Source organism: Lytechinus variegatus, chromosome 5 (genome assembly GCF_018143015.1).
Source record: "Lytechinus variegatus isolate NC3 chromosome 5, Lvar_3.0, whole genome shotgun sequence".
Classification (NCBI taxonomy): Eukaryota; Metazoa; Echinodermata; class Echinoidea; order Temnopleuroida; family Toxopneustidae; genus Lytechinus; species Lytechinus variegatus.
The window spans coordinates 457,625-473,106 of NC_054744.1; the positions used below are offsets into that span (position 1 = coordinate 457,625).

The 15,482-nt window shown below is 36.9% G+C and overlaps 1 protein-coding gene across 1 annotated transcript in view; it reads left to right on the forward strand.

Annotated features, from left to right (window-relative positions):
* Window positions 1-15,482, forward strand: part of LOC121414781 (protein KRI1 homolog) — a 97,040-nt gene that overhangs the window by 26,416 nt on the left and 55,142 nt on the right. Inside the window, exon 5 of the mRNA XM_041607838.1 lies at window positions 2,189-2,267. Within this exon, the coding sequence (XP_041463772.1) occupies window positions 2,189-2,267 (79 nt within the window). The remainder of the gene's footprint in view (window positions 1-2,188; window positions 2,268-15,482) is intronic.

Genomic DNA, 15,482 nt, shown 5'->3' on the forward strand with positions numbered 1-15,482 from the left:
AAATGCTTTCAAAAGTCGTATTTTGCCTTAAAGATGGCGAGAGATAAATAAATACAATCATTGCTTACCACCGCAGTGAGTTTTTCAGATACACCAAAAGGACGACTTCTCTACATGTCTCGATCATAAGTTGATTAAAAGCCTGGTAAATAATTACTGAGGAAAATAAGATTCATTTGGTGACTAAATAACTCGAAGATACAACTCAGGAAACATAAAAATGGCGACTGGCAGGAATTAAACTAAGACGACTGCATGTCTTCACTCAACGAAAGCAAAAAACGTAATGCCTGCTACTAGCTTGTACACCAACCAATACCCCTTACCCGACATATCAACTTGGGTGTGGCACATACGTGTACGTATATACATTCGTACAGATTCAATTACGAGCCACGTACGCTCGGTGAACTAATTTGCATAATTACCATAGCGACGAGCGCTAAGAAAGAAAATCGGCGGCAATTTGCCACGAAGCTATTTTGCTATACATTTGAATAGGCCCGATCATTGACCAGTATTTTGTTTAAACGTAAATATTAAGGAATATTTTCCTCAGTTAAATTTTGGGAGATAAAAGTAAGAAAAAATATATTTAAAAAAAATGACAATTTAGGAACTCGACTTGTGACACACTTGCAAAATTGGATTTGAGATCCTCTTAATTTGCTTAATATGTGTAAAGTCTATGGGGAAATGTATAGCTCAATTGGTAAGGCATCAGACTTGCGTCTCAAGCATCCACGGTTCAAGCTTAAGGGTGAACATAGTCTGCAGGCACAGACCCTGATTGAAACTTTGATCAACAAGTGTGTGTCCACGCAAAGACTAGCACATAAAACTTGCTGTTTCGTGAGTGAGAGGGCCTTCAGTAAACAAGGCATGAGTAGGCTAGAATTCAGACCCTTTACTCTAGTGAAGGGTTTGCCCAGCAGACCAGGGTGAACATGAAATTTTGTTTTCTTTCTTGTTTCTTTTCAACATTTCACAAATGGTCCTTATGATCATTACAAGGTACATGTAAAGTTTAATAAAATATTGCACAATAAAAGAGATTAAAGTCCCTTTTAATATAACATGTATCCTGCATATGACCTACACTTTTTCACACAACTTTCTCGTAATTTCCCTCTTTTTAAGAGTATTTAACACATTCTTTTCATAAGAAAAGTTCAGTTTTCATCATGATGATCATATTGATCTCCATTAACATGGGATTGTATTCATGATCATGAAAATCAGAGACAGATCACCTCTGATCACGCTGTGTCCGTCTGTCTGTCTGTTAACTTTTCCTTGTAAATGCCATAACTTCAGTTTGACTTAACTTAGTGCTCATATAAAATTGGTGTGTATGATACTAGCATTGATCCCATGAAGCCTAATGATTTTGAAGTCAAAAGTCAATGGTCAAGGTCACAGTGACATGTTTTCTTCTTTCCCTTCTGCAGTCCTTGTGAACATGATAACTTTAATAACCTAGGCTCATATACATGTAATTTGGTTTGTATGATACTAGCATAGATCCCAGGAAGCCTATTGATTTTGAGGTCAAAAGGTCAAAGGCCAAATCGCCACTTTTCACTTTTCTTGCTTGACCAATAACTCCTTTTCTGTGTAACAGGCGGGCGAATTATGTGCAGGCCCTAGCAACACGTTTCATATTGCTCTACATGTGTATCAATATACAGGGGTGGCGTAAGGATACTTTGATAGTGGCAAGGTGACCTGTTTTTTGGTGCAGAAATTCCCTACCATGTGAGGGGAACACCCCTTCATATGCTTCATATGCTTGTTTCTTAGATTCCTGTTTTTTTTTGTTTCTTTAAAGTTGGTAGCAGGTAGGTGTGCTGATATGAATCTGATATTTGCACAATTATTATTTGAACTTGATTACTTCAGTTGGAAAATGGCAGTGATTGGTCCATGTTGGAAATGAACTATTCATCAGAAGGTCAAGATTGTCTTTTTCTGTTGGGGAGGGGGGATTCCATGACATGCTGATATAAAGGGAAAATTTTTTTACCACTAGCACCTCTTGCTACTCATTGATAAAAAGTGAATTTCATAGATTAAAAAATGTGAAATTATATGAACTATGAATAATAAAAGAGTTGAAATTATATGACAATCACATAACTTGTTTTCATATATATTTGGTAATCATTAATGTTCATTTTTGTTTCAGCTTCTTCTCAGCTGTCCAGGAGGAGGAGGAGGAAGATGATGGAATCCTAACTGTAAAGAAAAAGTCAAAGTTGGAAGAGGTTAGGAGACATTATTGACTATAGACTACGATATAGGCTCCCGTTTCCAATGGTGGCAGCAATGTAGGCGTCTTCAACATTGTAATCTTTACCTAGGTTTAAGTTTCGAAATACCATTATAACTTCGAAAATATATGGACGTAGTTCATGAAACTATTATTTTAGGATACTCAAGTATCACCGATCATCTTGCACGAGTTTCAGGTCACATGACCAAGGTCAAATGTCATTCAGGGTCAATGAACTGTGACCATGTTTTGAGTATCAACATTGAAATCTTAACCAAGGTTAAGTTTTTGAAATATCATAACATAACAACATCAAAGTAAGTTCCCCCTAAAAAACCCCATTAAATCTGTCAGTGTAATTATTCAAGTTGAAACCAAGCATGGGATATACATGTACCTAGGGTTGTTTAGGAATCATGTTCTCAAAAATTAGGTCTAGTTCATAGAACTACGGCATAAGAGTAATCAAGTATCACTGAACATCCTGTGCGAGTTTCAGGTCACATGACCAACGTCAAAGGTCAATAGACTTTGGCCGTGTTGGGGGTATTTGTTGAATTACCGTTATTAACCTGAAAGGGTATGGATCTTCTTCATAAAACTTGGCTATAAGAGTAATCAAGCATTGCTGAACATCTCATGCAATTTTCAGGTCACATGATCAAAGTCAAAGGTCATTTAAGGTTAATGAAATTTGGCAATTTTTAGATTGCTGTCATAACTTTCAAAGTTCATAGATATAGTTAATAAAATGTGGATATAGGGGTAATCAAGTATCTCTGACAAGTCTTACATGTAGGTCACATGATCAAGGTCAAATGTCATTTATTGTCATTAACTCTTTAAATGCCATTGGCAGCTATGCGTGCCCTTAGCCCTCTCGTGCCATTGGCCTTATACGTGCCCAATAACTTTTTTTGTTTAACCAATTTTACACCAAGAAAATCAACACCATATTCTGTGTTTATTATATACTGGCAATTAATTCACAATTCAGTTTATCATATAAAAAATAGTGGTTTACATAGACATTTTTTGAGTAAAATTGTATTTTTGCATCATTATTTTGAAGAGTTGATTTCGGATATTGCCACGATCTGAATCAAGATTTCCCCTATAGACACGTGTGTTATAACGGTTGTGTGTAGCAATACACGTACTTCTATAATAATAATAATAATGATAGTTCTTGTATAGCGCATAACACATTATAAATAACGTCTCTATGCGCTTCCAAAGGACTTGGATATTATTACCCTGGCAGATCTAAGGCGAAGCTCGGAATTGACCAATGACAAAGCGGTGAGATATTCCTCACCCAACACTACTCGCCCATTCGCTATTGTTACATGAATATTCATGAGCTATCGATTGGGTCTTTTGCAGGTCGATATGGTAGTATTCTTGTCGCAAGGTTTTTTCTGCCTGCAAATTTGCACGGTTTGGGGGGATTTTTTTTGGGGGGGCGGGGGGAAGGTCTTATACTTTGTATTTAGCATTCTTACAAAATTGCTCTCGTTATAAATATATAAGTAAAGAAGGCTGTCATTCTAACTCTCGTCTGCGCACTGCAATAATCACACTCATTTATTTATTCATTTATTATTGTTATTAATATTATCATTATTAGTATTGTTATTATCATAATCATTATTATCATTATTGCTGTTTTTATTGTAATTGTTATCATTTTCATTATTCTTCTCCTTCACTTTCTTATTAGTATTAAAGGGATTGTGGGCTGAAAGTATAGTTTTATGAATAGAGCATAATTCACTGAGCAAAATACTGAAAAAATCATCAAAATCGGATAACAAAATTAATGAATTTTAAAGTTTAGCAATATTTTTTGAAAACAATCGTCATGAATATTCATAAGGTGGGCTGATGATGTCACATCTCCACTTGTTCTTTTGTATTTTATTGTATAAAATTACGTTTATTAAATCTTTTTTCCTCCAAGCACTAGAAAAATTGAATTGAACGACTGTTTTAATGCATTAGATATTTATTGCTGCAACTTATTTCATTATAAGGGGGACATATTATTCACACAAGTATGAAATAATTATGATTTTATGTAATATATCATAAGAAAATGGAAAGTGGGGATGTGGCATCATCAGCCCACCTAATGAATATTCATGATGACTCTTTTTCACAAAATATTACTAAATTTTAAATTTCAATACCTTTATAATTTGTTATCCGATTTTGATGAAATTTTCGGCATTTTGCTCCGTGAATTCTACTCTGTACAAATATATGAATATTTTCCTTTAATCCCTTTAATGTTATTGCCATCAGAGTCATCATCATGACTATTATTCAAAAAAAATTGTTGTGATCATATCAATTGCATTTCTTCTGCAATGAAACTCTCTTCATAAACTTAAGATCAGGTAAATAACCGGTCATATTCGTTTGTCTTTTTATAACCCAAACCATTTTTAACTCTTTAAGCGCCATTGGCAGCTATTTGTGCCCATAGGCCATTCGTGCCGGTGGCAGCTATTTGTGCCCAAGTAACTTTTTTTTGTTTAACCAATTTTACAGCCAGAAAATCAACACCATATTCTGTGTTTTTTATGTTGTTATACTGGCAAGGAATTCACAATTCATTTTATCATATAAAAAATAGTGGTTTACATAGACATTTTTTGAGTAAAATTGTATTTTTGCATCATTATTTTGAAGAGTTGATTTTGGATATTGCCGCGATCTGAATCAAGATTTCCCCTATAGAAACGTGTGATATAACGGTTGTGTGTAGCAATACACGTACTTCTATGGGCAGAGCAAAGGCGAGTGTGCGAAGGCATTCAGCTCGGAATTGACCAATGACAGAGCGGTACGATGTTCCTCACCCAGCACTACTCGCCCATTCGCTATTGTTACATGAATATTCATGAGCTATCGATCGGGTCTTTTGCAGGCCGGTATGGTAGTATTCTTGTGTCGAGGCTTTTTTGTGCCTGCAAATGTGCACGGTTTGGGGGAGATGATTTTTTTTTTTTGGGGGGGGGGAGGTTTTATACTTTGTTTTTTGCATTCTCACAAAATTGTTCTCGTTATGAATATATGAGTAAAGAAGGCTGTCATTTCCAACTCTCGTCGCACTGCAATCATCACACTCATTGTTTATTTATTCATTTATTATTGTTATTATTATCATTATTAGTATGACTATTATCATTATTATCATTATTGTTATTTTAATTATTATTATCATTTTCCATATTTTTCTCCTTCACCTTATTCTTATATTGAAGGAGAGGGCGCCACCGCCACCGTCGGACGTAACTTCTGGGAGCTCCGGCCTAAAGTTGTAAATATTCACTTAAATCTTGTCAATCCTGTTATCTTTGTATATTTTGTTGACATATATTCAAATTTAATGATTAATTCTATGCTCTGTTGTATATATATATTTTTTGTCATGTCTTGCTAAAAAGTAGGAAATAAGGGCCTCCCCTCGACCACTAAAACACCAATAGCAAACCCACGTAGAACTGTGTATTGCGTATGTATGTGTATGGACAACCAGTGGTATGGCGTTGCGAACTGTACGGTCACCCTATCCATCTATTTGTCTGCAGTTCATTGTAGCTGTTGCTTTTCTATATGCATCCTACCTACCTAATCCCAAGAACTGTAAGACATATGAACCTACAACTCTCACTTCAGTGTCTGTCATTGTGAATCATGGGAAACTGAGCAGGTTGATGTCAATGTCGATAGATATCTCTTCTTCACAAATACGACATCGTAAACATCTCTGTTTGACAACAATATTACTATTACTGGCTGGGGACATTCAAACTAACCCAGGACCGAAGTCAACTCCAGTGTACCCTTGTGGATTCTGTGAACGCCCAGTTACGTGGTCCCAGCTTGCTGTCTGCTGTTGTAATTGTAGTATATGGTACCACAAGTCCTGTGAAGGATTAAATACGCAGGATATGTCACACTTAGGACATGATAGTGTAGTGTGGCATTGTTACAAATGTGATAGCATCAATGTGGACAACTTTACATTCAACCACTTCGAGCTTGAAACATCTAACACTTTTTACCTACTCTCGCCAGCTGCAACAAGTACAGTGGACTCATTTGCATCTTATGATCTGGATAAGCTTTACCCAGTCAACGAGAGCAGTCCAAAGTCGCCTAAAGGCAAAAGAAGAGAGAAAAGGAACTCCATTGAAAAGTGTACGAGTAGCACATCGTCCTCGACATCGCAAGAATCTAGTCGTAGCTCTCCGATCCATCCAAAAAAGACTAACTTGAGGGTGCTTACTGTAAACTGTTGCAGCATCAGGAGTAATCGATCTGAATTCACCGCAGCCATGGATTATGTGAAACCAGACATCATCTGCGGCACCGAATCATGGCTAAGTGGCATTAAGCCAGGGAAAGATCCGACGGATGATGCAATAAAGTCCAGTGAAGTCTTCCCGGACTCCCACTTTTTCCACAGGAATGATAGTGAAACTGCTGGAGGAGTCTTTGTCGGCATCAACAGAACTATGACATCTGATTGTAGGCCTGACTTAATCACTGATTGTGAAGTCATCTGGACTAAAGTTAAACTCCAAGGAGGTGCGAACAGGGATTTATATTGTGGTTCATTCTACATGCCTCATCGTGATTTACGACACCTAAATCAGCTACATGCTTCCCTGGGTCGGGTACTTAACTCAAGAACAGGGAAACATATTATTCTTGCAGGAGACTTTAATTGCCCCGATATAGATTGGGACAATCTTTGTGTTCGACCAGGAGCATCCGATAGAGATGTACAGCAGGCGTTGATTGATATCTCTGTGGAATATGGCCTTACTCAAGTCCACAATCAACCTACTAGACAAGACAATATATTGGATTTGATCTTTACAAATAACCCTTCTGTGGTCAAGTCATCTTCAAATATTCCTGGTATCAGTGATCATGCCATGGTGGTTACTGATTTTGACATCCTACCAAGCATCACCAAATACCACAAGAGAAAGTGTTTCTTGTTCAATAAGGCAGACTGGAATAAAATAAGAGATGAGATGTCAAAGTTATCTGATGAAATTTCTCGTCAAGTAGAGTTAGACGGCAATATTGATGATATCTGGACTCTCTTCAAAACATCCCTCATGAAAGTGGTAGATAAAAACATACCATCGAAGATGAGGAGTGGTAGGAAATCTCTTCCATGGTTCTGCCACTCGTTGAAACGCATGGTAAAAAGGAAGGCTAGACTCTACAAGAAGGCTAAAGACCCCAGAAGGACTTCCAACAAAGCTGAAGATTGGGAGAAGTACAAGTGTTTCCAGCGTACTTGTAAGAAGGCCTTTAAGAAGGCAGAGGAGGAGCATGTAACATCATCAATTGTTCAAGGCCTTGAAGAAAATAACCCGAAACCATTTTGGCGCTATATAGCATCAAAACGCCAAGACAGAACAGGGCTACCCCCACTCAAGAATGCTGGAAACCTTATCCATGAAAGTAAAGCCAAGGCTCAGTTGTTGGTTAAGGAATTCAAATCTGTATTTTCAAGAGGAACTTATGCTCCACCTGAATTGAATAATCCATGCAGAAGAAAGATCTCTCCACTGCACATCACCGTAAATGGAGTTGAGAAGTTGCTATCAAGGATAAATGCTTCCAAAGCGTCGGGTCCTGATCTCATCCCAAATACGGTACTTAAAGAATGTGCAAGGGAACTGGCTCCAGGTTTGCGAGATTTTTTCCAGTTATCAGTTGATCTAGGCAGAGTACCATCCGACTGGAAGAAGGCACATGTTACACCAGTCTTTAAGAAAGGTGATGTACACTCAACTGGAAATTATCGACCAGTCTCCCTCACATCAGTGATCTGCAAACAACTTGAGCATATCATCTGTAAGCACCTCTTCAAACATCTACAAGAAAACAATATCTTGTCTTCTCTCAACCATGGGTTCAGGTCTGGTCATTCAACTGAAACTCAACTACTGACCACAGTACACGATCTCCTTCTTGCCCATGACAAGAAAGTACAGTCAGACGTCATCATACTAGACTTTGCAAAGGCGTTTGATACAGTGCCTCACTCTCTACTCCTACACAAACTAGCGAACTATGGGATAGATGGCTCGATACACAAGTGGCTCACATCCTTCCTAACACACAGGGAGATGACGGTTGTAGTTGATGGAGAGCATTCCGACCCAGAAGAAGTAACATCAGGAGTGCCGCAGGGGACAGTGCTCGGGCCCTTGTTATTTCTATGCCACATCAACGACCTCCCTGATGTCGTCCAGTCACAGGTTCGCTTATTCGCAGATGACTGTGTGCTGTATAGACAGATCAAGTCTCAACGAGACCATCATAAGCTGCAGCAGGACCTTACTGCATTAGAAAGCTGGGCATCCACCTGGGGAATGAGGTTCAATGCTAACAAGTGCCAAGTTATGAGTATAAATGCCAAAACCTCATACTTCTACACCATAAATGACAGTATACTCAAACATGTATCTCAACATTCATATCTTGGAGTAACACTAGCCGACAATCTGAAATGGTCACCCCAGATCAACAAAGCTGTGAGGAAGGCAAACTCTGTCCTTGCTTTACTCAGAAGGAATCTAAGTTTCTGCCCAGAGAATTGCAAACGCACAGCATACATTGCACTAGTCAGATCTATCCTGGAATATGGTGCATGTGTCTGGGATCCCTATCTTCAGAAGGACATTCAATGTCTGGAGAAAACACAGCGTAGAGCAGTACGGTTCATCTGTGGCGACTACAGCTCTCGAGAACCAGGCTCGATTACCAAGATGAGAGAGAATCTCAACCTGCCTACTCTTGCCTCAAGATGCCAAGTTCTGAAACTTACATCCTACTCCAAAGTGGTCGAGGGGTTGGTTCCTGCCCTTCCTGTTGATAAATTTCTTATTAAAGCAAGACCCAAACGTAATATCAAAGCTAAGAAATTTGTAAACTTTGATGCTACTAATGTGGTAGAGAAACAAGTTACAAATAATTCTAAGTGTTTCTCAATAAGACATTGTAACACAGAGCAGTTAAGAAATTCTTTTTTTGTGAATACAACGTTGGCCTGGAATCAACTCCCTAACGAAGTTGTCAGCAGTACATCACCAGAGGTGTTTAAAGCCAAGATCGAGGAAAGCCACCTACGTTTCGACTAAACTCATTTGCGCCCTCTCCTAACCCGGTGCATTATACCTAACGGTCCTGCACTGTACTACATCCAGATCCAGATCCAGATTCTTATTATCATTAAAGGGATGGTCCGGGCTGAAAGTATTTATAGTTTTATAAATAGGGCAGGATTCACTGGGCAAAATACCGAAAAATTCATCAAAACCGGATAACAAATAACAAAGTTATTGAATTTTAAAAGTCAATGCGGCAAGGGCGAAATAAAAAGTATGATGTGTGTGATCTTTTATTTACAAAATTCTGTGAATGTCATGCATTTTCCGCAATGCGTTTTTTTCATTCTTATTTGTTTTATTAGCGAGAAATAATTCATATTAATCAATGTATCATTTCTTCCGATGATGCGCTTTCTTTTGATTTTCCCTTTTTGCCAGCAAAAAGATGATGGGTAAATACCCCTACACGCTGAGCTCATATGTCAAATCTGATATCATATACTACTAAATGAAAAAAATGAATCAAGCAAATTTGATAACAACACCAAATTACGAACCAAGTTTGGTGGAAAAAATAAACATCAAATTTGCATCGGTTACGGAAAGAAACCTAAATATTATTTTGATCATCAACAAAATATTAAACATGTCAATGTGGCAAGGGCGAAATAAAAAATATGATGGGTGTAAGGAAGATAAAAAAACAAAAGATAAATGTGATTGAGCGAATCAAACGAGTAAACGCACTTTTCATGACCTTTTATATACAAAATTCTGTGAATGTCATGTATTTTCTGTAATGCGTTTTTTTATTCTTCCTCATTTGTTTTATTAGCAAGAAATAATTTATATCAATCAATCCAACGATACGCTTTCTTTTGTTTCTCCTTTTTTGCCAGCAAAAAGATAATGGGTATATATCCCTACACGCTGAGCTCATATGGCAAATCTGGTAGCATAAACTGGATTACTACTAAATGAAAAAAAATAATATATCAAGCAAATTTGATAATTGAAAATGTACTAACATATCGAGTTTGTTGATTGTGCATAAGTCCTACCGCATGAATAAAATATTGACAATGCACGTTATAAAGAAGTTTAGTGGTGTCACTTATATATAATTTGAACAGCAAATGATGTCCATTTCATTTTTTTTTCAGGAAAGGGGAAGTAAAATTAATCCTTACCAGATTAATATTTTCAATGACGGGGTAATTATCGATATCACAAATAAGAGGTGTAGTAAACATAATTTCTGATATTGTCGAAAGCATTATCTTACTTTTCCGATAGATGATCCATTACAAACATATTATTTGAATAAACAAAGGTTCAACAAATTATAAAGATCTAAATTTCTACAAATTGTTAGTAATTTCTACCTTCACACCCCATCGCTTCGTTATTTCTTTTTCCTCTTTTATCTTTCAATTTTCTGTATGTTTGATTTGTCAAGGATTATATAGCCTATACGTTTCTTCAATCTTAAATTTCATTTTTATCCTTTATTTCTAAATATGCAAAGTAGGCTTCAGCTACAAGTTGATTTATTTATTTTAAACTATTTGTTTTTCTTTATGCTTCTGATAAGTGGAAGTAACTATGCCAGTGTTTGTGCTGGTGGTCGTGGTGGTGTAGGTGTGCTGTTTCCCCCTTGATTTATTGTTATCATTCTCGACATTATCCTTGGCATCTTTACCATCATCCGTATCATCATCATCATCATTTAGATTACAGGAAATTTGACGAATATTGTTGATGCTAAATGTCTTAAACTCGAAACAAATATTTGAATAAAAATTGTGTATTTCAATGGCAATAAGTCAATGGAAGGTGTTGGGGAAAGAGACAGAGGAATTTCAATCTTGATCTCAACGGAGAGAAAAGCTATTGTTCGTATCGGAATCTTTGAAAGTATTCAATTGTCAAATCAAAAGACGCGCGCGTGGCCCGATTTCTATAAACATCCTGTGCTAAATTGCTTTCCTCGATAATAGGTCAGGAGGGAGCGCGGATTAGACATTCCTCATGAAAGGGAGTCGGGGCATCTATTGTTTATGACTTGGTGGCATGAACAATAAATGTAGTCGCTATCAGACAGGTGGCTACTTTGGTCGAACATTATTCTTTTTAATGCCGAAACAGATATAATGAATATTTCACCCCCATCATGAAATGTCCAAAGAGTGAATTTTACCTGTTATATTTATCGTTCTTTCACTGTTCAGCTACGATTTTATATCAAATAGTGATCCCATTGGGTTTCCTGGCATGTCGACAAAGACCGTTGCCTTTTTTTCCAAACCGCTTGCTACGTATGCTCGCTCGCTGAATGAAATGAAGCCTAAAGTTTGAAAACAATCAATTATTCAAAGGCAAAATATGCAATGAGGCCCTTTTCTTGTCTCAGATTGTCATTATATTTTCATATTTATATTGCATTATATTTTCCACAAGAAAAAGAATATACATTTTTTCTAGTTCTGTGTACTTTGCCAAGAACGCTCACATTATTTTGTGGGATTTTACACCCCAAACCTGTTACACCCCTTTCATAAAACCAATTATGCGGCTAATAGCAGCATTATTTGGTCGTAAAATCGGAAGAGGACCAGAGTTATCCGCATTATTTTGATGCTGCAATTATCGGCATAATAGCAGCATCGGGACCAGATTTTGACTTTATGAACGCATTTCGAAAGTAATGCGGGTAATTGCCATGGAGCGGTCACAAGGTCACCCTTTTCAAACGCAACCGCATCGGAGGGGTGTGTGCGGTTTCCATGACGATTATCCTCCTTTATCAGGAAGGGCGCTCGTAAAAATAATGCGGATTATTTTCGGAGTTTATGAACGCAATTTTTATTGAATTATCCGCATAGGTTTATGAAAGGGGTATTAGTATTGAATCTGTCCGATCCCTCTTTATCTATATTTCAATATATCATCTTTAGATTTCTATATTTTGTCTCCTTGTGACTGGCAATAACTTTGTTACAGTACGAGACCGTATGTACGACGAATAGACCCTGACAAAATATGACCAAACTTTACACTGATTCATGATAGAACGATAGTTGTCTGGGTCGCAAATGTTTGTTGCCGACACTGGATAGAAATCGCCTACATTATCCAAAACAGTATATAGTTGAGTGCATCGCACACCACAAATCGTATCCAGGTTACGATTTTTCCAAAGCATGTTTTGCATTACGACAATATTGACAAGAATTGAAATGACATAAAATTTATTCTGCACTAATAATTTTGTTGCGGAATACCGCGCATTCTAAAAAAATTACAGGGTCTTGTTTTGAAGACTACACGAATGTAAGGTTGCGGTTGGCTTCACTGTGAAGATACATGGCTCTTATATATTATTGCGTGTGTTTGCGTGGGGATCGCAGCTGTGCTGTGATTGGTCACTTGATCGACGACAATGCCCTTTTTTGGAAAAGGACGGTTTCAATTGTGTGTGTATAAACCCTCACGTATTTCAGAGGAAATAGCAAAATAGCAAAATAGTATTTCATTCAAAAGAACATTATTTTCACATTTTTGTTTGTTCAGTTACATCAATAGATACGTCATTTGAAAGGGTAAACATTGAACTTTCATTTCATCTTCTTAATTTCTTGGTATCTCTAAAATTCCTTGGGTTATTTACTCTTTGAAATGTTCATGAAATCATAATTTTCTAGGTTTTACTTATTGAAAAAAACAATGTAAAATATTTCACCTTTTCTCAATTTTTCCAAATGCAAATTTGAAAGGTCATAACATGATCATAAAGTCCATGAACCATGCATCATTTCATGTGTAGAAGTTTTCATTATACAGCGTACGGGTAAAGAGTTATTACCGTTTTAAAATCAGTCTTTGCTTACGTTTCGGTCAATTTAGGATTCCTCGAATATCCCTGGCACTAGAGGGGTATTGGACCTGGCATAGTAAGAGTTAAAGAAAAGATTGACATTGTTATGCTTATCTGTATCATATCCAAACTTCTCACAAAGATATGAATCGTTCAATATTCTCCTCAAATAAAATAGGAAGAAGCAAAAAATGTGATAATTAAGACTGCCGATAATAACACTTTATTCCTCTAAAGATTTACCTTTTTTTCAGAGTGGATGTTTTTCCTTTACTAAATCCAACCATTGGTAATAGAAAATGTAAACGGAGTATGTAAAGCAATATCAGGTGTTTTGAGGAAAAGAAAGAAAGGGATAGGGCGGGACAGCTTACATTAACAAAACCGATCAGACCAACCTGTTAGTTGCTGCATTGACTTTCACTATCAAGGAGATTTTAAAACGACTTTAGAGAGTAGAAATGAAAATGATGACGATAACGGGTTGAATATTACACTTCTTATATATTGTACATTATGTTATCTGAACAAATTTTTCCTTTTTTACCACGGATAGTGCTACGAACTGGGGAGACCCTGGGTGGATGCTGGATTTTTATGAAGGGGGGGACTAATTTTTTTTTTTTGTTTCCCACAAAAAAGTAAAATGTAAAAAGAAATAAATAATGGAACTTTTGAAAGTATTGAATAGTCAAATCAAAAGACGTGCATGAGCCCCGATTTTTAAGAACATCCTGTGCTAAATTGCTCTCCTAGATAATAGGTCAGGAGGGAGCACGGATTAGAGATTCCTCATGAAAGAGAGTCTGGGCATCTATTGTTCATGACTTGGTGGCATGAACAAAAGAATGTAGTCGCGGACAATGTTAACAGGTGGCTACATTGGTCAGACCAGTAATACAGAACAAATAGGCCTTTTTTGAAAATTTGTATTGATATTTTGTTTGTAACTAATCTGCATTTCCTCTTCTTTGATTCACAAAGAATAAACATTTTTTTCTTTGCTTTTTGTCTTACCTGCATAGCAGAGTGAGACTATAGGCACCGCTATTCTGACGGCGATGGCGACAGCGGCGTCAACATCAAATCTTAACCTGAGGTTAAGTTTTTGAAATGACATCATAACTTAGAAAATATATGGACCTAGTTCATTAAACTTGGACATAAGGTTAATCAAGTATCACCAAACATCCTGCATGAGTTTCACGTCACATGACCAAGGTCAAAGGTCATTTAGGGTCAATGAACTTTGGCTGAATTGGGGGTATCTGTTGAATTACAATCAAAACTTTAAAAGTTTTTGGATCTGATTCATGAAACTTGGAAATAATATTAATCAAGTATCACTGAACATCCTGTGCAAGTTTCAGGTCACATGATCAAGGTCAAAGGTCATTTAGGGTCAATAAACTTTGGCCGAATTGGGGGTATTTGTTGAATTACCATCATAACTTTGAAAGTATGTTGGTCTAGTTCATAAAACTTGGACATAAGAGTAATCAAGTATCACTGAACATCCTATGCGCATTTTAGGTCACATGACCAAGGTCAAAGGTCAATGAACTTTTGCCATAATGGGGGTATCTGTTGATTTACCATCATAACTTCGCAAGTTTATTGATCTGACTTTTGAAACTTGGACATAAGAGTAATCAAGTATCACTGAATATCCTGTGCTAGCTTCAGGTCACATGATCAAAGTCAAAGGTCATGTGAGGTCAATGAACTTTGGCCACATTAGGGGTATTTGTTGAATTACCATCCTATCTCTGTAAGTGTATTGGTCTCATGAGTTCATAAAACGTGGAAATAAGAGTAACCTAGTATCACTGAACATCTTGTGCGAGTTATAGTAGTTTTCAAAGTCAGCACTGCTGCTATGTTGAATCGCGTGATGCAGGTGAGACGGCCAGAGGCATTCCACTTGTTTGTACTTTGCAAAGAACGCCCATATCATTTTGTGGGATTTTATATCCGAAACTTGTTAGTAGTGAATCTGTCGATCCCTCTTTATCTATATTTTGATATATCATCTTTAATTTTATATTTTGTCTCCTGACTGGCAACAACTTTGTTTGTTACACTACGAATAAAAAAGACACAGGGTCTTATTTTGAAGACTACACGAATGAAAGGTTACGGTTGGCCACACTTTGAAGATATTCACTGATTCAAGCCA